Raw genomic sequence first — 27,167 nt, forward strand, 5'->3', positions numbered from 1 at the left:
GTCTCAGTTGGATTTATACAAGCAGTGCATTTTCTACCAGAGGCCCCCCATTACCTCTCTCCCACCCACCCCCCGAAACGTAGTCAGTCAAACGTTATTTGTCTGTGTTTCTGACAGAGAAACATGGAAGCCGAGTGTCTTCATACATCCGTGTTTTGTGATTATAATGTTTCTTTTGGGCTTTTTTTTTTGTTCCCGCTAGTTTCCGCTTTGTTTTAGCAAGTTTCAGCTCTTGAGATTTCATCCTAAAAAGTGATGATATTTCTGAAGTCACTCAAGCCATGGCACTGCAACACAGTCATTAACATGTGGCGGAATCCCTGAATCACTTTTTTGTGCTGTTACTGCGCTGAAGGAGTTGAGCCATGAGGCCAATATACTTCTTATGTGTGGCCTTCAGTGACCTCAGTTATTCCAAGGAAACAATAGCAGCATGCACGCCACTCTTCATATTGGCAACAGGGAGCAGTGATCTGTTGTAGACAAAGAATGTAGTGACATTCTAGGGCTGCATTCCTCGCGCATGTCGCGATTGCGGAGTGCATTTTTTGAATAACTCAAAGTTAGCAGCTAACTGGAACCCTGAGGTGCAGCACACTGTATCTTAGCACCATACATTATCACCTCGGGAAGGTCAGAGGTCTAATTGCGGCCGTCGCATCTGCTTAAACGGGCCGTCTGAGCTGCGGCGGAGCAGAGAGCTCATGTTGCCACCGGTGTGTCGTCACTCTGACTTGTCTCCACATTGCTCATGTTCAGCTGTTGCCCTGTACAACTGAAGGCATTGATAGGAGGCTGCAGCTCTCATCGTGGTCTCTGGAGTGTCGTGTCAACAGTATCACCGTTGTTGAGCATGTTTACGGCCAAGGTCAAAGGGCATGGCCAGGTCGATATAAGCACCAGATGAGCAGGATTTTGGCTGAAATGCTGCGTATGGTGCGGATGCCTCTGTGTTCTGCGGCAGGAAGAGGCTTGGGGTGAGACAGGTGGGGACATTTACTGGGCCGAGACGAAATTAGGTCAACAGGGTTAAATATCCACACCGAGTTATATTTGGACCTTTCTTGAGTAGGGGAGGGGGCTAGTGTCCCCAAGGGTCCACATGAAAGACTGCGTCTCTACTGGACGGCTGAGTCTCCGGTAAACATTCAAGAACATGTTAAAAGGTTAAATGTTTTTGAAAACGTGCCTGTGAAGCACTATTATTATCATGGAAAGTACAAATGAAAAAGAGAAGTTATTATAATTTAAATTTGTAATAATATAATTTAATTTCAAGAAAAGTAAGAAAACAAAATGTTATGTTAAATAATAAAGAGATACACACCACAGCAGCAATACATCAACATTAAAAATGAATTTAGAAAACAACATGACAATGTCAAAGACAAATTACTGTGAACCAGCAACTACGAAGCATGCCTTCTATTGATGATCATAAACCATTATTTGTAATGTGCTAAACATGTACTATTCTTTTCTTTAAACATAACAAAGGGCGGAATAATAGTTGAGCTACTGTGAAGGTGGGCAGTTCAATTTCCCAAGGGCCCACACTACTACTACTACTGTATGAGTGGCCAAAAGACGGGATTGAAAAGAAGAAAGAGCCTCCATTTGTGACAAATAGATTAAAGTATGAGTGTAAATCAGGACATTTTACCGTTCACAAAATTTTATTTGATTGTATATGAATTCATTTTACACATATATTCATTTTTTTTGAATGTGAAAGAACTGAGGGCAATATTTTTTCCACAATGTATTTTGAGGTACAAGAAAGACAATCAAAAAAAGATCAATAAAAAGAAGGAAACTGGAGAGAAAAAAGTCCTTCAACTTGAGAACTATAAATAAAAAGAAATAAAAGTAGTCTAAATGTGTAGCCATCTGAAACGTCTCTACTTGATCACTTTTATGGTTTTTCTCTGATATAGACAACAGGCCTCACGTTGCCACGTCTGCTCTACTGTATATTATAGCGGTGAATGTACTAAATGGACGCAACATAGACCACATTTTCATTTGTTCTTTGTCGGGAATCTTCTTCCAGAGATTCATTACCTGTACCTGTACATGCACAATGTTTGTATGTTATTTTTACTTTTTTTAATAATAGATTCCTGACATTTAAGAAGCTCAGGAGAGGCTCAGTTGTGGAGTGGCAGGTTCCGTACGTTATTTATAATTCAGTCAAACAAGGGCGATTTCCTTGTTCTGCAGCTCGAAGGTTCATGTGTTTGTTTTCCTGAGTCAGCAGAGATTTGTGTCAGTTAAAGCAAATGGTGACATACAGCGAAATCTCCTGGGGCAGAATGAAGAGGAGGATCCGGGAACGCAATTTACTTTATTTTTATAAACATAAATTCGTAATCTCCTAAAATTTCTGTATTATCTTTATCTATTTTTTTATTGTGTCTTCATTCATTTAAAATCATATACATTTATCCACTTATTTTGGAGCTCATTTTATGTGCGGTTTCTTCTTCCCCCATTTCAAGCCAGTTATGTTGCACTTTGCTGTCTGCTGCGCTGAAACCTTGTCTTGATATTGCTGCATTAAATACACCACAGTTTTCGTCATTTACGTGAGTAATTAATGCACCTATTTTGAGTCACCATAAGAATAGCAGACAGGACGGCCCTTCTACCGGGACGTCTCTTTAACACACTGGGCTGCAGTGTAATGGTGAGGTTGAAGGATTTGCTCAGGGCGGAAGGTGCTTCTCGCATTGATGTTCGCTCCCTCTGGGTTTTATGGCTTCCAGCCGTAATGGAGTGTTTGTGGCGGGGTCATGTGAAGGACAAAGGCTAATCCACTCTGCATGAGATGTAAAAGTGACAGGCTGTGGAGGAGAAGACACCGACTTTTCATTTTTTTTGGTACCATCAATTTCCACCGGAGGTCTCTGACCCATAATGTGGTTTGAGATGCAAGAGAACAAGTGAAACATGGAGGGTAAATCAAATAAGTAGATGTGTTAAATTATTACTTGGGTGACAGAAGAGTAGCAGCACAAGTGGAAGCAGTAGATTTGTTTGGTGATGCCAACATTGAAGTATGAATGAGGTTTTGTATTTAGTTTAGTACTGAGAAGGTTTGGACAAGTTGAGAAGACGGTGGACGTGGTGGACGAAGAATGTTGGAGAGAGAAGGTTTAAGAGGAAGGTGAGTGACAGCTGGAGGCGGAAGCTGGAGAAGGTACGGTGGAGGAGGCTGACTCGCCATGGCAACCCCCGGTGAGGTGTCCTGGAAGAGGAAGATAAGCTGAAGACACATGGATTGAAATTCTCTCACTGACCACTGGTTGACTTTAATCATGAAGTTGCATTCAGGCCATCCATTTCTATTTCTATTTATTTTCTGATGGACTCAAGTTCATGCAAATGATGTGTATTAAAGATGAAAAGAGTGATGAAAAAGTAAATAATAAAAAAAGTTTAAAAAAAAAGTTTAAATAAAAAAAGCGAAAAATCACACTGAAGAAACACAAAAAAAAATCTTATTAAAATATTGAAAAACATAAAATTAAAAAAAGTGAAAAACATCTGCAGAACATCAAAAATACTTTTTTGTTTTATTCTACAATAAAAAAGGAATACAAGGGATCATAAAAACTCATATTTTTCAAAATATTATTTTTAAAGAATAGAATATAGAGACTTTCTGTAATAAAGAAAGTTGAATAGAAAGGAAGCAATTTGAATAAATAAAAGAAAAAAGTAATATTGAATTGAAGTAAACAGTTGACCAAATACATATGGGGGCAGCATCCTTAGCCCTCACTGTGGCCAGGTCTGCACACTCCTTAAGCGCTCAGATTAGTTTATACACAGTATCTTAGCAACTCCATTTGAAGGCAGTTTCACTCCCTAAGCACAGATGCATAGGGCCACCTGAGAGCCTGGGTGTGGCTCAACAAGAAAGCACAAGAAATGAAGCAAGTAGTATCACAGTTTCTCGACTGAAGTTTATTTTTAGTGCCTCCCCATCCCAACTGAATGGGACATCTGGCCCTGCAAGACACTTCAGGAGGCGGAAACCATGGAGGATCTGCCTCCTCCTGGTGCTGCTGCTATTTGTGCCAAACAAAAGACCGGAATTGTTGGTCGAAAAAAAAAAAAAAACTGCCTTGTAAAACTGCAGCCAAGTCATTATCCTCACAAATAGCTGCGCTGTGTCCCATTAGTTTATAAAAGAAAATGCAATTTCAGATAAGAAGACTCACGCTGTGAATCGTAAGCAACAAGTTTACTCTTCTAAATTGAGCACTTTTATCAATTAGGAAAACTTGAAAGGCGCTTTTGAACTTTTGAATAATAATGATGGGTTTATTTTTAGAAGGTCCTGAGAAGCCATCTGAGTAATACATAGAAAATAAGAGCGGAATAACTGAAAGCAAATCTCAGTGCTGTGAGACTGAGTATTTTTACAAATCAAATGTGAAAGTTTTCTCTGGCTCTGCAACATGTCACATGCTTCGGTTATTTATTCCCAGGGGAGACATGGAGAGTTGCCACGCCAGGTTCGGTGCCAGTCTGTCTATGGAAGTGACACATTTGAGTCTGAGGCATTTATTTATTATTTCATCTTCGCTGCACAGACCCTATACTGACGTCATTATTTTCATGTTTTTGCAATATTATATATGTATACACATATATATATATGTGTGTGTGTGTGTGTGTGTATATATATATATATATATATATATATATATATATATATATATATATATATATATATATATATATATTAGCCACACCCACAAAAAGAAGGACAGTAGATCGGACTGCAAGATAATAATAGCATCTTACAGTCCAAAAATTATGGTATATGCTGATTTTTCTTCAGTATCAAAACATTTTTCCCTCATGACTGTTCATTTTCTGCTGTATTTTCCGTCACCTCTTTCTTTGAACTTCGTTTTGATGGAGTTAATTTCACACTCGAGGGTCAACTGCTCGCAGCAGTCTCACTTTTTATGTGGTCCTCACCGATATTAAATGTCCTCCCACTGTTTCTGCAGCAAAAAGTGATGGATGTCCCACCTTCTTGAGGTGGCGAAAGTCACTTGTTGTCGAAGTTGATAGTCACTCTGGCTCTGGGAGAGGGAGGCAGCGCAGTTGTTGATAGTGAGGAGGAAAGTGTTTGTAGTTCTGGAGAGGGATTTGGGCCAAATGATGATGATGATGATGATGTCAGATTTATCTCAGTTTAATTTGAGGAAGCACAACTTGACGCCAGTGGGCAGATGGACAGAGTGGATTGGGAGACGGAAGTGGTGGAGTTTGTGGAGCCACATGGTGTTTGCGTAGCTGTTGGTGGAAGAGTTAAGGAATGAGGAGGATGCGGGGGTCAGGGTCTGCTGAGAGGAGGACCTCCAGGAAGATGGTGTTGTGATGCCTTTTGTGTTTTATTCCAAGCATCAAACTGAGGCAGGAATACTATCACACCATGGTTGCAGGTCATGAGTTTGGTCGCTGGCGAGGTTACACACGCTCGTATAATGGGCTGAGCATCAATCTGTGTTGATAGTTTTGTCAAAATATTTAAATCATGGAATGACTTGGGTCGCATTCTGCTTTTGAATAGATCTTCACTTCGCCATAATCCATCGTCACAAATAAAGCTAACTAAAGCAGCATCTGTAACTGTCACATGAAAATACGTATAGCTATAAGTACGAGAAAGATAATGGGGTTTGAAATGTGTTCTCAGAACCACATTTCTTGGTCTGTTTTGTTCCAAGGTACTTTTGGCGCGTCGGGAACATCAACGTTCCCCCTCACCTAAAGTCAACTCCGAGAGAAGCTGAAGCTCCTCTTGATGTGTGCGTCTCCGTTCTGCGCTGCATACTAATTCGCAGCAGCACGTTTGAAATGAAGCGAAACTCTGAGTTCTGGAGAATCAACACTGACACTTTTCAAGAGGTGAAGCCCACTCACACTCCACATGGCGAGCGGCCCCCAATTACTGCTTTAATGTTGTAATTGTTTCTCATTAAACAAGTATAAATAGAGCTAATAGCGATGGTCTCCTGGGAGAAAAGCTTCAAGAGGTCATGAAAACATGCTTCTGTTATGTGGATTTTTGCCTGGATTTTTCTGTCAGTCCACCGGTGTTGTCATGGAAATGATGGGCTGCTGCTCCACTTGAGGGACAATTGAAACATGAATCCTTCATTTACTAAATTATTTGGAGGACCACCACATCTTACTATACTGCTTCTGTACTCATATTTTTAACGCTGCTGTTGATAACTTATTACTAAGTTGTTATGTTATGCCATGCTCATCCACTGCATGTGGTACACAATGATAAGAATATATTCTATTTAGGTGCTGTACAAACATGTCTAAAATAGCAGAACATGTTAGGTTAAACAAAATAAAGAAAATATTAAAAACACTAGGAACAAAAGAGAGAACCTCTAAATGGCATAAACGTAGCGCTGTTTCAATGCCGGGGGTTAGTTATATGTCGGTAAAATTTGCAAAATGGCTGCCTTCCTTGAAATGCCCCAAAATACTACCAACATGGCAGATGCTGTCAAAATATCAACCACTGACACATTGTATTTGTGATGATGTTCATTTTTCTCTTTCAACAGTGTTTACTTAGTGTGTCTATAGTGTTGATTATGCTGTTGCTTTGTCTATGTCTTTAATGTTTAGTGTTTGTCTTTAATGTTTGTATGCTGCTGTAACAACCCAAATTTCCCCAGTGTGGGAAGAATAAAGGCAGCCTCATCTAATATACCTGTAATCTTATGTACAGCATCTTAAATGACGCAGTAATCCCCTAATCCTTTCTTTTTGTTACATCAGTTTTAATGTTATGAGGCATGTCGGCTAAAGGAATAGGTGAAACAGAGTGTTTTGTGTATCCACCATATTTATTCTTTTACTGAGTCAATGGGATAAACTTGGTTCTTTCATGCTTGCGCATGTGTTCATAAGACATTTCACCCTACTGTCCATGTTGATACTCTGACAGTACAACATAGTAAAGCATAATAAAGCGCCTGCTCAAACAAAGATTAAAATCTCGACATGCAAAACCTTGTTAAATCAGCTAGTGGGCGGGCAATATATGTATTAGCATTTTCTCCTCCCGGGAAATTGTTTGTGAAGACCCAGTGATAGCAGCTATAGTTGTAACTGGGACATGCAAGTTTGCCTCTTTGAAAGATACAAACCGTTACTAAATACATTTTTTGCAAAGCAGCAGTAAAGTTACTGCCACCGCTGAGTGTACAGTACAAGGCTATTCCTAGTGTTCACCCCAGTTATCGCTAGGTAAATCTGTACTTCCAGTCTGGAGGTCTCAAGTGTTTTGGCCCAATGTGCTGTCTTCATCTCTGATCCCCTCTTAATTTACTTCCAGAAACCACTGAGCTGATGTAGATGTGATGTGGGGTGTCAGCTTGAGCCTCCAATATTTAATATCGCTGCGCAAAGACGCTGCCTTAAGCACTGTCTGTGTAACTGTAATCTCTGTGGTCAGACTCAGTGTACAGTAAACACCGTCATGTTACCACGGCTGGGAGTCTCGGGAATATTCATTTTCCCACTGTTCAAATTCCTTTTTTTTGCAGATGCATTCACGGATATGAGCTGACATGGAGATTTAAATGTCATCGATCGCAGGTTGTCGAGTGTGAGAGGTTGAATGGGTGCACTTATGTTTCGGAGGGTGACCATCTGTAAGGCTTACTGTTGCATCTCTCGAAAATGTGCTCACGCAGATGGTGGTCTATGCTCCGACGTTGGGAGTGCGATTTGTGTTAAACCCTTGCTCAGGATCAAACGACAGCAGGAGAGAACTCCATGTGTCAGAATGAAATCCCTCAAGTGCGGCGCTCGCATGAGAGGGATGGGAGCAACTTTTGCCCCGTGTCAGTTTTCATCGCGGCTGGCTCTGCGAGCTTCTGCCCTTCCCTTCATTCTTTTCTCAAATACTCTATCACTTTCCCTGAGTGTCGGCAGAGCGTGTTGGCTAAACTTGCTCTGCGTCTGCGAGGCATTTTACAGCGGCTACGCTGAAACATGTCTGGATGGCACGCCTGCATTATTCATGTCTGGTTGCAGAGCTAAATCCTATTCCCCCTCCTGTGTCCCTCTGCTGTACCCGTCAACTGTGTAATGGGTTGTGTGTAGTCATAAAACGCTGGCAGCACAACTAATGCCTGTCCTACACGCTGAGTCAGAACCGGAACCCAAATCCAGAACAACCATACTTTATTCATCAAAGTCCTTGAGTTTATGCATTTGTTTGCTTTTAAGGCAGTAAGTGAAGCCTTTGGCTTTTATTTAAACAGACATTGTGTCATATTTAGTGCTTCAAGGCCTTTTATTTTTAACTTAAATTCCAGCTCGGTCTATTTTGAACTCTTATCATTCGATCAGCCGAGTGAAGCACCTGATTTCAAAGGATATTTGTGGTGGTTTCGGTGGTTATTATTCAAGAAAGCGAGTCAGTTGTGCGCCGCAAACAAGGGTTTATATCATATGGAAAGCCTGCATTCTCTGCAGCAGTGTTGGACATCCACAAGACACAAGGTTTTTAGTTGGGTTGGAGACCTGTGTGCTGCTGAAACCTGATGGGTTGTAGTCTGGTAGCGCTCTAGTGTGACAGTTGCACACCCTTGCTTGAGGCTGGTCTGCCCACCGTCACACCACTGGGTCCATGAACAACCTATATGGTGTCCATCCACTTCCGCCAATGGTTGCCTATAACTGTGGTAGCTCGAAGCCCCTTGAGCCCCTTGAGCCTGATCTCTGACTCCAACCGCCTGTAGCATGCGGTTTTGTGGTACTACAAGCTGTCAAGCCTGTACTGCCTACCTCCACATGGTGCCCAAATGATCCACAGATCCACATAGGTCACGTGCTTCCTTTCAAACGCCTCATCGACTGCTCCATCAGGTGGACCCGTCGGCAAGATTTGGACCAAAGAAACAGGGGTGAATGGAGGTTGTCTGATGCAATTTCAGGGGTGAAAGAGAGTGACTTTAGTCCACTTGCATTTCCCATGAGTTTGGAGGTGCTTGTTTGCCCCTCTTGACGTTGGTTGCCAAATGCAGTCTTGACGTCTAGGAGCACAGTGTTGGTGGTTAAACTTGTTCCTCCACACCTTTGCTCTTGGTTACGGTGCCAGAATGGCTGGTCTTGGTGAATGTTGAATTTACATTTGAAACATTTTGAATATGATTATACGGCGAGGATTCTGCTGCTGTGTTTACCGGACAGTCTTGATTGAGAGATCATGGTGCTCTGGAGGTGTTTCAAGATGAGCCTTTAAACTAGAGCCGGGAGCCCGTCCCTGCCAAAACGGTTGTGGAGCGAAGGTTTCATTTCGAATCTCTTTGGGTTTCTGTTTTTAGAGCCAGTTGTGTGGATGGACGTCTGACTGAACTCCCACTGGTTTGGTTTACAGCATGAATGGCATGAATGAGGATCAGATCCGCATAGTTTGGATCCAAGGCTCTCATTAGGTGTCTGGTGGACCAGCGAGGACAAGGGCTTGCCAACGACTTTTGAAACGCCAAACTGACCCACCCACATACTTTTAAAACACTTTTAAAATAAAGAGTTATTTAAGAACTTAAAGGGCGTCAGAACTGACCTCTACCTAGCGTGAACCATAAAAGTCTTGAACTATCTTTGTGTTGTGTTCCGTGTCCCTGACGGTGGCGTGGATGTTTTGCCACAGTGACACATCTTGTCAGACACAAGACTATGAAAAAAAAAAGAAAACACAAGCATGTTCTTGGAGCATTGCGAGATATTGTGGAAGTCAAATGCAGTTTTCATATTGCATATTATACAGATCAGATAAAAGGCTTCCGAGACACCTGTTGAAGATGAGGCAACAGTTGCGAGGAGAAAAGTTTTTTATTTTTGTCTAGATTATAGTGATAACACATATGATAGCTGAATTTAATAAAATAGTTTGAGTTGAGGGCTTTGATGTGGAGTTCATGTCTTCATTGAAGTGGACGTTTGACAAACAACCACGGGGAACATATCTCATAGCAGCATGGGCACGCTTCAAGAATCCTTCTCCCTCCACTCCCATCTGTCACGAGGCTCTTGATGACATTTCCTGGCGACTGCGCGACTTTTTCTTTCCTTATTAGACGATGCGATTGAAGACTGCGCCGCACACATGATCGCGCAACAGCTGGCATGACTTGGCTGATGGGTTCAAAAATGTTCAGACTGACAAACAGCTGCGAGTGAATTTGGGCTGATGCTGGACGGCAACATTAGAAACACTGAGCTTGAAACACAACTGTTGAAGTGATGTTGAACATCAATCCAAAGCGTCGCTGAAGCTTCAGTGGGTTTACTCCAGCTGACCGTGTGTTCTTGTGCTGCCACCATTTAAATAAAAGACGAGGATCAAGCGGATTATTGTTGACTTAACTTTTTGCCATCTAAACGCTTTGTCATAAAACAGTGCCCAGTTATGTGATTATCCTTGATCTAATGACTCAGATGAAGTCCATGTTGTGGCGGGTTGTAAATCTCTGAATGCTCTGGTTTGAACCCTTTATGTAATGCGGCATCAAAGCCAAGCTGTTGGAACTCTTGGGTCCGTTAAAATTGACGGTAATCTCATCACTTTTTTACTTTAGCAGAAGGGTTAGCCTTAAAACCAGCATAATCTCTTTCTCTGATGGTGCACTTTTGCTCTCCTAAGTTGACTCCTTTCCGACGGACGCCCTTCTGTTGGCTTTAGCTGCGGAACATGGAGTTACAGGGTTATTTTAAGAGACTTTTTTTTTTTTTTCGCTGCAATTATAGTTATCCATGTAATGATGGCCAGCAATACATCTGCACCTGAGACTTGTCCAGAAATAACCCTGCGGACCGTGGGTTTTCTGCTGTTCTGTGACATAGTTACACTCTCAGCAGACATGATGGCATTTGGACTCATGCTTGAACCTGTGATTATTGTGTTTAATTCTCACTGCAAATATGCAGTATATGTCAAAACCTTCTGGTCCAAGTCATACGATAAACTCACAGCGGCACTCTTCACCATTCCAGACGTTTATTACAAGAGCAAATGGAAAGATAAATAAAAAAATATATAATTAAAAAAAAATCTAAATCTTGACGCAATACAAAAATAAAAAGAATAACACTACACTTTCAGTGCTAGTTCAATATGGTCTGCACACTGAACTGAGGTGACGACACTCATGTTTTGTCGTCCTTCTTTCACCATGGCGACGGGATAACTGGACTGAACATCCCTATTGTTCTACTTTTATCATCCATCCGTTCATTGGAGCATGCAAAGGGCGGTCATGTGAAGAAAAAAGAAGCTGGGTGACACTGCATAACATATAGTCATCAGATGGTGGCAGCCCGCACACGTACTCTCCTGGAACAATTTTGGGTATTAATCTGACACCAAATTGTGATCTACTTTTTGCGCTGACGATGAAATGAATGTGGAAAAAATGTATAGCCATGGTGTTGCTTAATCATATTTTTATAGATGGTCAAAATGGTTTATTTTAGATGGATTGTAAATGATTTTATTTATGCTTCAAAAATCTTTCTTTTCTTAACTTTTTTACACATTAAAAACCATCATGTCGAAGTATCTACAAAGTGTTAATATAGTAGGTAATCCTTCCCAAATATTCATGACTGATTTACTTATTTATATGCTTATTATAGTGTATAATACTGTAAAATCCAAGGTAAATCCAACTGGACATCTGAATCCATGAGCATTGCTTCTGGTGTCCTTCTAAGGTTTGCGCCAGGAAAAAGGATAGCATTTCTGTTAGATGCTTCTGTCCCTGTCATGTGACACAACCAGTGATTGATGTGTAAACATCATTTTATCCAGCTTAAATAACATTATTCCTCATTAGCATCGAGAGAAGGAAACTAAACATGGATAACAAGGAGACCGCAGAGACAAAACCCAGTGTAACAGTTTGACATGGACATTTCTCCATGGACAGAGCTTTGCTTGATCAGTGACTGACGGAGATTCTCAGTTACAAAAGTCAAACACAAAGAGCATGTGAAATTGAAGCCGATTTGATGCGACACATATTGTAAGCTCCTTGGTGTCACTTGCTGCTCAAGCTTTGTTGATCCTATTACGACCTTTCTTCAAGGCCTAATGGTAAGCAGGCAGTCATACAGGCGTAATAGTCCTGTTTGCTGTCAGCCCTAAATTACCTTAACAGAGATCCTCAGCTCTAATCCTTCTGAGCAGGAATGTTGATCCCAGACTGTTGACAAGATGAACAACATAGGAGTGCAAACAGGAGATAGGGATGCTGCGACACCATTCTGTTTTCTCTTGAAGCTTCATACTTTTTTTTTTTTCTAAGGCAAATCTGGTCCAAAACCTTCATGTTTTCTTTTTAATTTGCAACATGAGGATTCACTAACATACTTTGGGTTTATAGCCTGGCAGTGTCACAAAATAAACTGTCATAAAGCAGATTCAGTATATATATATATATATATATATATATATATATATATATAGGACATTGTGGGTATTAAAAGAAAATTATAAAGATTTATCCAAATACATTGATACACTTGATTTCTGGATCAATAGTTGTGAAAAGAAATATGTAGAAATATGTATATATTTTCCCAAGTATATAAAAACACTAATTAAAAGTACAAAAAAGAAATGAATTAGAAAATAAAAAGAGACATGAAACGGAAATTGGTTTGGCTTGGTTACATGCATTTAAAAAAAATGCTTTCTGTATGAGCAAAAACTCCTTAACATTTGTGCTATTACTATAGTTAGTGAGTTTGCAATTGTATCTGTCTGTTAAATCCAGTACTTGAAATCAAGGTTTTAATGGCAAAAGTAATAATTAAAACTATGATTTATATATGTGTGCAAACATTTTCTGGCATAATTGAGAGTTTTGTGTTCGTCCACAACATTGTATATATATATATATATATATATATATATATATATATATATATATATATATATATATATATATATATATATATATATATATATATATATATATATATACAGATGTCAAACATGCTGCAGACAGAATCTGCCAGACTGTGGAAAAAAACAGAACTAGGCCAGCGTTTGACGTAAGATCAATAACTTTTCATATTTTTTTATCATCCGCACATCAGTTCCGTTTTATCACATCAATCTCACACTGGCAGGCGGTATTTATCTTCCACTCCCACACCTGCGCCTTGGCTGTTAGCACACAAACACACACGTCTAGAACGCACTGGAACAGCTTCAGATGATCGATCACAGACAAGGTGGTGAGTCATAATATTTCACTTGTCTGATGAAAGATGCAACTCTGCTCAACGCATTTCAGTGTGTCAAAGACTCAATTTATAATAATCTTAGATCGCTCAGATTCTAATCTGTAATGCCATCAATGCAGGGTCAGAATACAGTTAAAATCAGTCAGCGTTTGTGTTTGACGGTTCAGTTGATACAAACTAAAAAAAAAATAAAAGTAAAAATCAGACGTCAACTTGGATAGCATAAACTCAACATTTAATTCAAATAAATACATTCTGCTTGAAGTGTAACATTCAAAATTTAAAATTATAAGTTAAAAAATAAATAAAAACATCTATTTATTATATTCACTTACACAAATAAAAGTGAAGCCAGAAAACGGGGAGAACAAAAGCGCACTCTGTAAAACACACAAGGCTCAAAGAACACTAAATGCTACACACACGCACACACACTCACACACACACACACATGCAAGCATGAAAAAAACGGAGAAAACAAAATCTGAGTAGTAGAGAACAAACACTCACCCAAGAAACACAGCAAAAAGAGAAAAATAACAATCCAGGAAAGCGGCAGAAAACTTAGCACACACACACAATCCAACAATATCAATGAACACCAGAATACTACGCGGAATGGAGAACCATCTGGCACGACAGTCTGGAACCAAGGTGCAGAAATAAGGAAGGCATGATTGTTGAAAATGTAGCTACACTAAATGTACACTAAATTTCATTTTTTTTTGGATAATTTTGTTTTTTTTAGTCACGTTTTCTCATATTTAAATCTGCAGATATAAAATGTATTTATTTATTTAATTTATTTTCTGTCTGTCAGATGAATAGTAGAGGTGGATCCAACAGTTTGGGGAAGGTTCGGACCTCCTTAATACATGTTGAGAGGTCTGAAACTTGTCTCTTCTGTTGGGTTGAGCTGGCAGATGATGGAGCAGTCTGCTGTATGTACTGTATTATGGATTGTAGTGAAGTTTTGCTTGACTCATTTGTTCGCATAAACATGGCCATCACTGTTTAGACTGCTAAGTTTTGAAAGGCAGTAGCTGTTTACAACAGAGTGAGCTCTGTGTTTAAATTAGCCCTGATAAAATCTCTTGTCTGCTCTGTGGCTTTGAACAACACAAATCACCAACTCACAAAACAGGTGTTAATTCCTATTTCCATTGAAATGGTTCGTGTTTGTCATGTGATGAGCCTCTTGATTGACATCCGGCTTGAGTCAAATATCAGAAATGAAAGTGTGAGCCATTCATCTGGGACCAAGAGCTCTTCACTTGATAAGACACGTCCTTGAACCCGACTTGAAGATGAGCCAGGTGGCACTTGAGAGTCGGAGCATAACTGATCACATAAAACCGGCTTCTGCTTTGGCAGCACCCACATTTAGAACAGAGGCGACGGAGAGCGTTATGGTGAGCAGAGCTCACTTACTGTACATATGTTTGCCATAAAAGCTTGTCATTCATGAAGGACCTGAAACGGATGAGCTGCTCACCGGAGCGCCGTCCACGTCGCCTCCTCCCCCGTTGTTTGTTCTCTTTACCGTCAGATTTATTTCCGTCCCAAAGGCGAAAACATCCATTCCGGTCTGCTGAAGGTCCTGCTTGGCAACACTTGTGCCTGTAGATCATGGACCATCATGAACCCTGTTGACAGCTCACTTTGGGTGGCTGATCTGATAGAAGCAAAGCCGGGCCTCTGCTCCATCATCCATCATGTATCCTTCGATGCCTGTATGTGCTCTTCATCAAGGCCTGAGCAGAGATGAAGGAGACAGGCTGTAAAAGATGGTGCCCGCTCCCGCCCTGACTCGTCATCTCAGCCCCACCATCGCTCACTTTTATTCCCTCTCATGCGCCGACACTTAGCAGGCTCATTATTAAAAACAGACTCCACGTTTTCCCAAGTTGGACTCTGTCTCTAAACAAAACAAAACAATGCACCTGATGCCAAAGGCGACTGATGAGGCGCACCTCACGTGAACTTGCAGCACAGGATGTTGGCTTTACTAATGGAAAAATGAAGCAGACAAGTTAGTAAACCTTTCAAAATTTTTTATTCGCCTGAAGTGCTGAATTATGAATGAGCTCGACTGCGGAGCTGGACCGACACATACACAAAGGCTCTTCTGAGTGTGAAGGATTGTGAATTATGAAACATACTAAAAAAAAAAAAAGCAGATCTTTGTTTGAAGTGTTGTTTTTGTGCGTGTCAAAACATGTTGACTTAAATGTACCTCAGGATATTTACCAAACAATGATTGGTTGTATATATATATATATATATATATATATATATATAAAACAGTACATAATAATAAAAAGAAATATTGATATATATATTCATATCAGGAAAAGTAAAATGAAGTAAATGATAATTTTGTAATAATAATGTTTTACACATCCATAATTCCATGAATATTTTTCTTCATCTTAATGAAGAATTCATGCGAGAAATTGTTCTGTTGGGCAATTAAAAATGAACAGATTACATTTATTTATTTTATTTATTTATTTACTTCATTCTGGAATTTGTTTCTTAAAAGTATTTTAATGTGTTTCTTGGTTCTGCTGGACAAAATTATGCTGGAAGAACTTCTCTTTGAGGTTTCATTCTTCACATTCTTAACACATAGTGTAGTTACTTCTGACAAGGTTTATCAAGTACTCCAAGTTGTGGATTTAACTTTGTCTTGTGATAAAGACTCAAAAAAGTCTTAAGCTCATAACACACAGTATAATGCTATTAGAAAGAACAATATTCTCTCAATATTTATTTATTAACAGAAGTGAAATCCACATCAAATAAAAATGTGTCATTTAATACATGAATAAAGAAGACACTGTCTATTTCACCTGGTCAATAAAGACTGTGTTGATAACCGTACAATCTTTACTACTAAATATGACCACCCCCGTCATAGTACACGTCTAAATTCAAGAGGTGAATGTGCTTTCTGTTTCACACGACTGGCCCCTGTCAATCCAATTTCAGTTGCCACCCAATCTTAAAGTTCCAGAGTAGCGCTGTACTTGTATGAGAGTTTCAGTGGTGAATGCTTTTCCTGTTGACCATTTACCGCGGCACTTGTACAGGAGCCAGAAGGCAACAAGAGATACTGATAACTCCTCTGCAGAAGCGGCGTGCTGTGATTAATGGCAACGTGTGGAACCCAGATTGTCTTCTGCTAATCTGTGCGTGTGTCGTCCCCACAAAGAAAACCTGCTCACTATTGTTTGTTTTCCAAACGCTTCCACAGACAATTTATCTGCCGTGAGCAGAGAGGCCCAAACTACTTTTTAATGGTTCCAAATATATCTTTATTGCTCGAGTTTGGGAAACAGATGCAACAAAGATGTGACTGTTTGGTTTTTTTTTAACCTCCAAGGTACGTTGAAATAATTCACCAGCTGTCGAGCTTCTGATTTGTAGTTGTAATTTGTCTGGTTTGAAAGTGAAATTTGGAGCACAGTGTTTTATATATTTGCCTCTAGAAGCAGTTTGTCTTTTGGTGACTTTCAAAATGTGTGCTTAGGACTGTGTGCTTGTGAAAATAGGCCATAAGTAACTAAGTTGAACCTTAAAAGAGTGCGTGTTGTGACGCAGATCAATCGCTCTGGTTTTATTTTCATTCAGTAGCTATCGTATCTGCGTGCAGCGTTCTAGTCCAACCTAGTTTTAAAATGAGATTTGATTCTTTTGGTCTGAATCCTCTGCTGCTAATCCATCTGCAGAGACAGAAAAATGGGTCAAATATTGAAGCCAAGCAGTTTAATATTCAGGAATAGAAACACAGGGCGTTTCACAGGATCCCAGAAACAAAGGCGGCTTCACGTTTATTTTACCCACACAGCTGTTAGCATCTGGGATCGCGAGCATGGGGCTGTTCGCACTGCTGCTGCCGCCACTTTGCCTGTGCCATCTGAAAGCCTGTGCATGTTTGCCTGCTCCTGGAGGGGAAAGCTATGACGCTCACCCTCTACTTGGACCTGCTTTTAGTAATGCTGACTTGGTCTGTAAAGATTGCACGCTTGCCTTGCAGTTTAGAATATCTGCTGCTGGTTCAATGACTGTTTAAAGTCCATACTAATTTGAACTTCCTAACCATCCTTGTCTTGCTTTTGTGTTTTTATACTAACTTTTCCTTTTCAGTGGTGAGAGTATTTTTAATTTAAAGAGAGCAACCATGTTCATAGTTATTATCAACAACAAGAAGCTAAATTGTGTCCGCTTCTCACTGAATTATCGAATGTCAAACTCACAGCTCACATCAACGTGCACTGCAGGTCATCTAGTTTTTTTAAAAAATATAAATTAGTGTTATATTTTAGCTGAAAACTGAGCCAAACTTCTCAGATTTAGGAGTGTTGTGGTCCACATAAATTTACCTGGTGGACCAGATTTGGCCCTCAAGCCATGAGTTTGACATGTTATAGCTCCACCTCTATCTTAAAAAATATGCCATTCCTTTCTCACATTTTTATTTTGTCTTTACTTTTTTGGTGTGATTTTTTTTTTCTTTTCATTGTGTGTGATTCTAACTTCAGTTCATTCTTGTTATGGCACCATCGCAGTCCAGGATGACGCTGCCCCAGGTACCCAGGAGTACATTATGTTACGGCAGGACTCCATCCACTCCGCGGATATAAGGAGTAAAGGGTCTCCCTTTCGTGCTAAGTGTCACGAAATCTTCTGCTGCCCACTGAAGCAAGTCGTCCACAAAGAGAGCACTGAGCCAGAAGGTTTGTTTCACAACATTTATTTCTATTCCAACTGCTCCTTGTCTTCCCCCTTATTCATGTGTGGAAGATACTGTTGTAACATTCAAGGCTGTTTGGATGAAGCGGGATTGAAGTTTGTGTGGAACTGACCTGTTTTCAGTGGGCTTGAATATGATGATAACATGATCTATTGTACATTCCCTATCAACGTATCCATTTTTTTTTTTTTTACAAAAGCAGGACAAATATTTATAAGTAGTAGTAAAACCTACATTTTCTTTGTGGTGCCTCGCAGATGGCAAGCTCAAAGTTTGGCCCCGGGTCATTTGTAGGCCCTTGATCTATTTTCTCTGAACTGTTGCCAGTTCGATGTTTTGATTTGATTTTTATACATGCAAAAGTTATCAGTTTCACTGCATCAGTGTCACTTTTTGTTATTTTTGTCATGGCTGTCTAGCAGTCAGACACAGTCGCTGGATTGATAGTGGTTTAAGACTCAAGAGACCAAGAGTAGTTTAATACAATTTTATTTACAATATAATATAAAAATGAAGACTAACTGGAACGAGGCAACCAAGGACGTCAGCACCAAAACGCAGAGCGAGGAGAACAAAGGTAGTGGTAGGGAAAAACCTGAAGCAGAAATGCCTGACTAAGGGGGACAAAGAAAACGCACTCGGGGATTACTCACAAGGCCCAAATAACAGAAAACGCTCGATGGTGGAATTAAGCACACTCACACAAGGAATAACTACAAGGCAGAGAAAGCAAAAAGGTGAGTCAAACAGAACACTCACACACAAGCGAAATAGCGAGAGGTGATGAACAGAAAGTGGAGTAAGGAGAACAAACTAAGGAGGTGGCTGAAAGAGTTTTGGAAGGACTTTACTGTAGGGAAGCGAAGCAACCATCTGGCAACGCGAGTTGGCACCAAGGTTTAGATATCCATAGATTGCTGCCAGTTGGAAGCTGTAGGAAAAACAGGAAAAGGAAACAAACACAAGAAAACCAGAAGCACAAAAATAAAAGCATGAGAAACAAACAAACCTAACAATTTTATTTTAATCATTTGTTGCATGACAAAAGTTTTGTTTATCTGTAGTATGTAGTAGTTTTTTCTAGCAGACGTTTAGCACCATATGGTAGTACATTTAATTCCGTTTTCTGATTTTTTTTTTTTTTTTAAATATGGAAACATACGTTGCAAAATCCCATTTTAGGAGACATAATAAGAAATATAAATCTACCTTATACTCCCACTCAGCCTAAACAACAGTTGAAGTCAACTATCTATCTTCTCCACAGGAGCTTTAATGTTCAAGTATGTCCTCGTATGCAGTATAACTGAAGACATCGTGAGTGGCTCGGTGACATGCATGAGTCACGAAGATCAGCCGTTGTGTCTTGGCTTTACATGTGCATAAACAGCCACTGTGTGGGGGTATGCATCTCTGAAAAATGCTCTCATTCGATTGAAGAGCATAAAATCCATATCTCTTCCCCACCTCTCCCCAGCCAGGACCATTAACTCGGTCACTGGCGCCCCGAGGCTGGCGCACGAACCAAAACAGCGTTAAAAAAGAAAGAGGTTATAAATGAAGGCAGCTCCCGCCATAATGAGCTCGGTGACGAGGCACTTTCTTAAACAGGAAAAACCCATTTATCTCCCAAACAGCCTGATGATGCAGGTATAAATTGTTTCCTTCTCACGACCACATTTTAATTTTAAATTTGAAAAAAAAAGCTGCTTTTGCTTAATACTCTTCCTCACTCTTTTCTCTTCGTACAGACTTTTATTAACGGCTCACTGGCTGAGTTTCGATCACTTTGTAATGAGGCGTCAACTTTCTCGACACATATCTTGAAGAAACTAACATGTGAAATTCCAAAATAATTTTTCTGTGACAGGCCAGGTTGCTTGAGACAAGTGGAACCAAATTAAAAAAAACTGGCATTGTGCTATAACAAAATAAATATAAAATCAGAGATGTGTCCCGAGTATTCCTGAGTACTCCCAAATATGTCTCCCTTCTTTGCCCAGTGAAGCCAGGTCTCTCTTCACCGAACTGGCCGTCACCTTATGCATCATTGAAAAACGAATTTCCTCTTACCACCTACTGCCTTCTTCTTTGCTCTATTCCGCCATTGAGTCTGGTGTCACAAGCGTCTCATGTATCTTTGCCAATCGAGAGTCAAGATGGTTGCTGTTATTTTCCATTGTAGACTTGCTGGTTCTCTCAGGTGTTCCTCTTTACACTGAGTCTGTAGAACTGCTGGTGTCTCCCTGTGGCTAGTGAAGATCTGAGTCTAAAGGATGGACGTGTGCTGTTGTTGTTGGGTGTCTGATGAGAGACTAAAATATGGGCTGTAGTTGGGATGTAGCTGAACTTAAAAATGATGGACCTGTAAAACTGTGTCTGAAGTCAGAAGCACAGGTGCAAGAACAGAGACAAAATTGTCACTTTAACATTGCAAATGTTGTTTGTAATATGGAGACCCATAAAAAACATCACACATTGTTTGCCTTTATCACTGTGTTCTGCTTGGTTAGTAGAATATAATGTGGCAGTAAAACAAAGTAAAGATTACTCCAAAGGTGCCCCAGTCATTCTTTGGGGTTTTGGGCTATAAACTCATGGGCCAGGCAGTGTTAACTGCAAGTCTTTGATCAGAATTTTAATCTGTAATTTCAGAATTTGATACAGAAATGTTCCTATTAATATTTAAAAAGCGGAGTCTCCTTTTGTAACTTGGGTTTTCCCTGTTAAGTCTCTCGGTTTTGTCAGTTTTTCTCTTAAATTTTATTCTTTTAAAAGTAAATTTATTGTTGCTGATAAGACCTAGAAAGAAATACACTGATAATATCTGTACTACTTGTGTGGAACAGCCACAGAAACATGCATCAGCCACTCCACAATATTGGTACCACAAGTCAGTGGAAAGGTTCTTGCCAGAGACAGGCCTCAGCGGCACAGCGGCTCTGGTTGTAGCACCCTGGAGGACGAGTTCAAATCATATCAGTTCATCTCTGTTCATCTACAGGGAGCTTTACAACACAGATCTACTGCTCTGGACCTGTTCCTCCGTCCTCAGGCGTGGTGTGTGTGTGTGTGTTTGTGCTGTCAGTCACTTTTCTCTTTTCACCAGTCGACTTTGTTGTATGTGTGTCAACACCTCTGTTTTTATCTTCTGTCTCTGAACACACGTCCCTGTTTACTCACATACACCTTTTCTATTACAGATGAAACAAAAGGTTTTGCCTGAGAGTGGCAAATCTGCACAAATGTGTGGCCACGCAAATCTGTTTCAGGCTCCTTGTAGCTGATTTTTTTTTATTTATTTTTTTTATGAGAAGCCTTCCTGAGACGTACGAACGATCCAGTGCTTGCAACATCATACTGCTTGTATTGTAGTGCAACAGTCATAATTACGATTATGAGTTTTGTTCGTGTAATTTACTCCTGAAAACCTCGATGAGCGTCAGCATTTGAGGCTGAGTCAGAGGAGTCAAACTCAATCACAGTGAGGGTCAAACTGTTAAAGGATAAAAATGCTCTTCATTTTAAAAAGCATTTTCTTGTTTAAGAATGCAGATATGATCCAGACGTTTTGACGTCTCAGCTAATAAACACAAGTAAAGTAACCCTCGCAGACAAGCTGTTTATACATCATCATCAAGTTGCATGTTATTTGATTTATTTTTATCACGAGTGGCCACGTGCCTGGCAAATGTGAGTCCGACTCACGAGCCAAGTGGCAAACGCGATGCTGGGAAGAAGCTCTCGCTGAAGGCCCAGGCACTTCTGTTGCTTTAATATCTTGGTGTAATTTGTTTCTGTGTAATTACAAAGTAACTCACCTGTGGCCCACTCGGCCAGCAGCTCAGGTAGGAGTGATGTTGTAACAAATGATGCCCAAAAGAAAAACACTTAATATTATTATAATATTGTCATGCTGACTGACTGTGCAGTTCTTCACTTGCTCATAGACTCTTATTACCATCACTATGTAGGATTTCAAAGAGTATACAGCCAAGTCATGTGCTCAAATTATTTGAATAAGAAAATAAATAAAATGCCAAATTAATAATTACAGTTGCCAGGACTGCAGACTCAATACTTACAATGTTGAATTTAATTTATGTATGTCTTATATAAGGTCATATAGTAACAGAATGCAGCCATTTTATTAGTCTGTTTTGGTGTTGTGTAACTTCATGTAACAAGCAAACTTGTTACAATGCTAAACTTGGTGTCAATCCCCAGGAAACTACTCTATACTGTTTTCAATACAGGGGCTAAAAAAAGCAAATACATAAACAAGCATTACATTTTTATTAATATGAAAAAAACCCAGATAAATAATGAATAAAATAAATGGTTGAATATTAAGAAAATGGAAAGAAATAGTGGATAGATCTAAATAAAAAGACAGCTTCAGAGTACTTGGGTAGTTAGGATAGAGGATACTGGATCATATTTTTGTAGACTTTCAAACAGTAGTGGTAGCATTGGTAGCATTGCTGCTGGCGGCGGCTAATGGCTTAAAACAACCAACATTCAGTTGAGGTATTGGACCTGCTCAATTCCCCGGTGACATCACCCGGTCTAGGAAGGAAGTGGAAGAATCCTCACCATTCTAAATCCACAATTCACGATGACATCCCCCGAATGTCAACACGAAGTAGAACACTGAACTCTGTGACGTCAATCCCCAGTCCCCACTTCCCACCTCCAGAATATTGATACCCTCAAAAGTATCTTTATTTTTGACAATCTTATGAAATACTTCCGTCCATGCACTGCCCTTGGTTTTGTCTTGCACCAGCTGGTGTCATATGCTTGTGCCTCTGCTAACTCACCCTGCTGTGAACCAAGAAATACCCAGTGGAATTTAAGTAGGCTTCTTTGCGCCTTCTGTCTTGCCTGCCCTCAGATGTCTGTATGGCCAAACAAGATCTTGCTGCATCGTCCACACTGAGGTGAGCGAAGCAGGATGAAGATGTAATAGTTTAATAGGAGGAGAACCTGTTACTGAACGACAAGTTAGTCGTGCTATTAAATCCTGGCGCCTGTGCCTGACACTCTGTGGGGTGATGGCGCCTGTGAGCTGGACTAAATATGAGCGCTGTCTGTTCCTCATGCCCAATGTAAAATTGATAGCAGTGATTCACCAGAGAAGTCAACACTGCATACTTACACTTGAGGATGCCGACGTCGCTGCGGATAACAGTATCCTATTGCAGCGTCTCAGCGAGTGCGACACACTGCTGCAGTGTTGACACGGTGAAAACAAGCAGCCGCTGGATGCACCGATGTCCCAGTAACTACATGTTGATTTTGCTTTCATCACGTAAAGCTTGAACTCGCTACGTCGGTTTGTAAATAGACGTCCTGAATAAACAATTTTGGCTGAAAGGGACTCACTATTAAAGATGGAGGAGTTGATTCACAGGCATTTCTGGGCTGTGCAGAGCTTAAACACTCAACAAACAGGTGCATCATGTGACTCTAGTTTTACAGGAGAACATGGATGTGGAATCATAGTTGAACAAAATGAAACAAATAAAGGAAAATGACAAATGAAATGAAGCTTCTATTCATTCATGTAACATTTTTAAAGTGTTGCCGTTTATAATGGAAATGCTTGGGAATTAAAAATGGCATTTATGTCATGCTGCCTGCTATAGACACATTAAGACAAAACAAAAACTGGACAAACTTATTGTAACATATAATTAAAACAGTAGTTCAGATGAATACTTGCTGCCACCATTATATTAATTCTAAAATGGATTATTTTTTGCACCAAAATCCGTATTTACTTTTGTAGAAAATATCTCACATTATTCTAATATTATATCTAAACCATCTGTATTCTTAATTCAACTGTAATAAACATGTGTTACACTCACATGCACATATAATGTGAGACCGAAGTAACAGGACTGATACCACATTGTGTTTTCTAATAGGATTATAAAAAACAAACAAAACATTAATCCAATTGCAATTTTAATGCTGCAATAATGTGGCAACATTATGTCAACAAAAGTCATGAACAAGCCATTGACCCACAGTTTGAGTTGCCAGTAAAGCAGTCACACAGCAACAACTGTGACAAAGGCTGCGTGTGAACGTTCCCCCAGAGTAAACACGCATTAAGATTCGTAATTGGGGCAATGAGGAAAAGTGCTTTGTCAGCGAAGCATTAATAGGAAACCAAGTGGCTGGGCGCATGCAAGCGTGTCTCTCTCTAGCTCTCTTCATGTGGTATCCATTTCTAGATCTGGTCACATTCAAACAAGAAATAATGGTGAAAAATATTTTAAAAAATATATAAAAGTTTTAATGTATATTACGTACACATTTTAGTAGCTGAAGACGGAGTTAGATAAAGGTATCTTTTTAAGTATTGGTGGTTATAGTTTATATGAAAGCATATGGGTTTAAATAAATGAAAGAAAAAAAGAGTGTAGTCATTATGTAAAGGCGTCACATGATCATCTCAGGGCACTGACTGTGCCAGTCTGCTCCAATGTTGAGCAGGATTTATTCAGATGGTCATGTCGCCTGCCAAACATCCAAGACGGCTCAACTCTTCCAGGGAGACTGACAAAATCCAGACGATGGACTGTAAGAGTCTGTCCTCTGCTGCTGGTGATTTTAGCCCGAGGCAGTTCAGAAGCCTGCAGTCAACACACATGTCCAGCTCAACTGAAAATCTAGGTCAGTTCACTCATGACCTTTCATGGTGCTGAAGCGGCGATGGCGATCGTTTGCTTTTCATCTGTGTCCAGTGTTTCATTGTCGATGGAATGAGATCAGCGGTGCTTACAGTATAGTACTCTTTAAAAAGGAGAGCAATTGAAACAGTAGTGTCTCCTGATGACACTTCCTGTTTTAGTTCTCCTCACTTCAGTCATGCCTTTTTATAACTTGTATTCCACAAAATGTTTATTATAGCCAGTTATTGTTGTGAGCCCATTTTGAGATCATACAGCAACTCTGGTTAGGATTCAACTCAAACATTCTATACATGTAAAATGAAATGAGCTGAATATACAGAGTTAAAAATGATGGGTTTTTTTAGATTTTCTACCAACAAATTGATAGAATTCACTTCATTTTACAAAGTAAAGAAAATGAAGTTCAAAATAATCCCGACAACTTTATTTCCTTCAACAAACATACATGAATCTGTTTCAATATTTACTTATTAGTTCTTTTGACTCACTTTGATTGACTGTTGAAGCGAGCCAGTTTGACATTTCATCTGTTCCAAGTGTGGAAACATGATATATAATTTAAGGTGTCATGTGACATCATTTCATAACATGTATTATTAATGACCCCCGGTTAAAAACCCTCCCACCACTCCGCTCCTGTAATGCACTGCATCAGCTGAAGCTCCTACAGCAGTTGTTCAGGTAGCTCTACACTGGAGTTACAGTAACAGTACCTCTCTGTTAAGGCTGCCCTTGAAGTTGTTCTCTGGGTGATAGATGGTTCGAGCGATGCATGTGATCCCTGTCACAGTCCCCTCATACTCTCTGGTGGTGTTTGTCAAATAAGCCCGACTCAATCGGCCTCAATGACGTGCCCTCGATCCCCGACATGAAGCAGCAGCTTGTAGAGCCACACTGGAGAACAGGTCTTCTGCATCAGCGTGCCGTGGGCAGGAGACCTGTAAGTCATTATTGCGGACCTGAATCAAATTTTACAGCACCCTGAAGCGCTGCCATGTGGCGGAGTGAACAAACAACATTTAGGTGGTGAATGCTGGTGGCAGATCTGCGCCACAGCTGCCAGGTGTCTTCAACAGAATGTTGAAACGCCGACGTGAACACGGCGGCACCTGATCTTTCGTTCGATAGTGAAAACAATTAGAGCGTTTTCAATAACAGTGTGATGTGTGTGCTGCGAGACCTTATGACATGAGATTAGTGTGAGCGCCCTAATCCAGTCGCTGGAGAGTCAATTAGACATTGCACATCCCATCAGCCCACCCGGCACATATTGACAGCTGTCTGTCACACACGCATGCCGGCACGCACACAAAGCCTTTTTCAGGTTTCCCACCATCCACTATGGCTGCATGAAATCATTTGTTGAGCACCGTAATAGCAAATAATTTCAGTTATAGTAAAGTTATCTAACAATTCAACAGTTTTTCTTCTATTTATTCATTGTAGCTAGAATATTAGAATCTATATTAGAGCTAGAATCATGAGATATGAAATTAAAAAAGCACTGGGAGAGTGCTGACCCCCGGGATGTGGCTTTATTCTGTCCATGTAGTGATTTTTCATGCAATATTTCTGCCTTCGCTTACTTTATCTGTGTAATACGATGGGTCTTTTTCCGTTTATAACATCAATCATATCATAAACAGCCAAGGAATACATCGTAAATGAAGAACCTTTGCTTTATGATGAGTGAGTGGTGGATTTTTCAAAAGGTTTGCCGGTCAAGTGGCAGTTTTGTTGTGTTCTTCACCCCATTGTGAACAGCTTTCACAGTAAAGTGAATCATTGCATTTGAATAAATGCTGAATAAAAAACAGCCCTTTACCTGGGACTAACAGAATAATTTGAAGCTGTGTCCCATTTATTTGTTATTTACATCAATGAGTGACAGGTCTCATTCAGACGCCGCTGTGCTGGTTTTCCTGGTTAAGGGGAAGCTGCGGCAGGTCATGCAGCTCTGACTTGCCTGAGTAGGTATGGGATTTGCTCACACTGTCTCCAAGTTTTGTTAGGAAAAAAAGGAGTGTTTTGTCGCAGTCTGGTGCCCAGTTAATGTGTGACATCACAATCATGATTGAAAACAGCAGTCAGACTACTTTTCAAAGCGTGTGCAATGTCAATGCTGATCGGGGTATTGCAAAAGCCTTCTTGGCATTGTGATGGCAGCGACATGAATATGCTCTCTGTGCTACTTCCTGAGCGCTGGGTGAATGTTGCGGGTGATGTAACGGGTCACAATCAGCAGACTGGGAGTCAGGCCTTTAGCACAACTGATGTTCACACGTAAAACCATTATCGAGCCAGTGTCACGCAGCCGCCCGCTCTAATCTGGGCTCCTGACTGCCAGAGCATTAGTAAATATGCCGTAATCTCCCAGT

At 40.2% G+C, this 27,167-nt stretch overlaps 1 protein-coding gene across 2 annotated transcripts in view; it reads left to right on the forward strand.

The window, feature by feature from the left end:
• fgf13a (fibroblast growth factor 13a) overlaps positions 1-27,167 on the forward strand; it is an 86,755-nt gene that overhangs the window by 23,188 nt on the left and 36,400 nt on the right. The window contains exon 3 of one of the 2 annotated variants that reach the window (XM_053878423.1): positions 17,895-18,062. The exons of the other annotated variant lie outside the window; for it this stretch is intronic. Coding sequence (XP_053734398.1) covers positions 17,895-18,062 — 168 coding nt within the window. The remainder of the gene's footprint in view (positions 1-17,894; positions 18,063-27,167) is intronic. 2 annotated transcript variants of the gene reach the window in all.

Source organism: Synchiropus splendidus, chromosome 11 (assembly GCF_027744825.2).
Source record: "Synchiropus splendidus isolate RoL2022-P1 chromosome 11, RoL_Sspl_1.0, whole genome shotgun sequence".
NCBI classification, from domain to species: Eukaryota; Metazoa; Chordata; class Actinopteri; order Syngnathiformes; family Callionymidae; genus Synchiropus; species Synchiropus splendidus.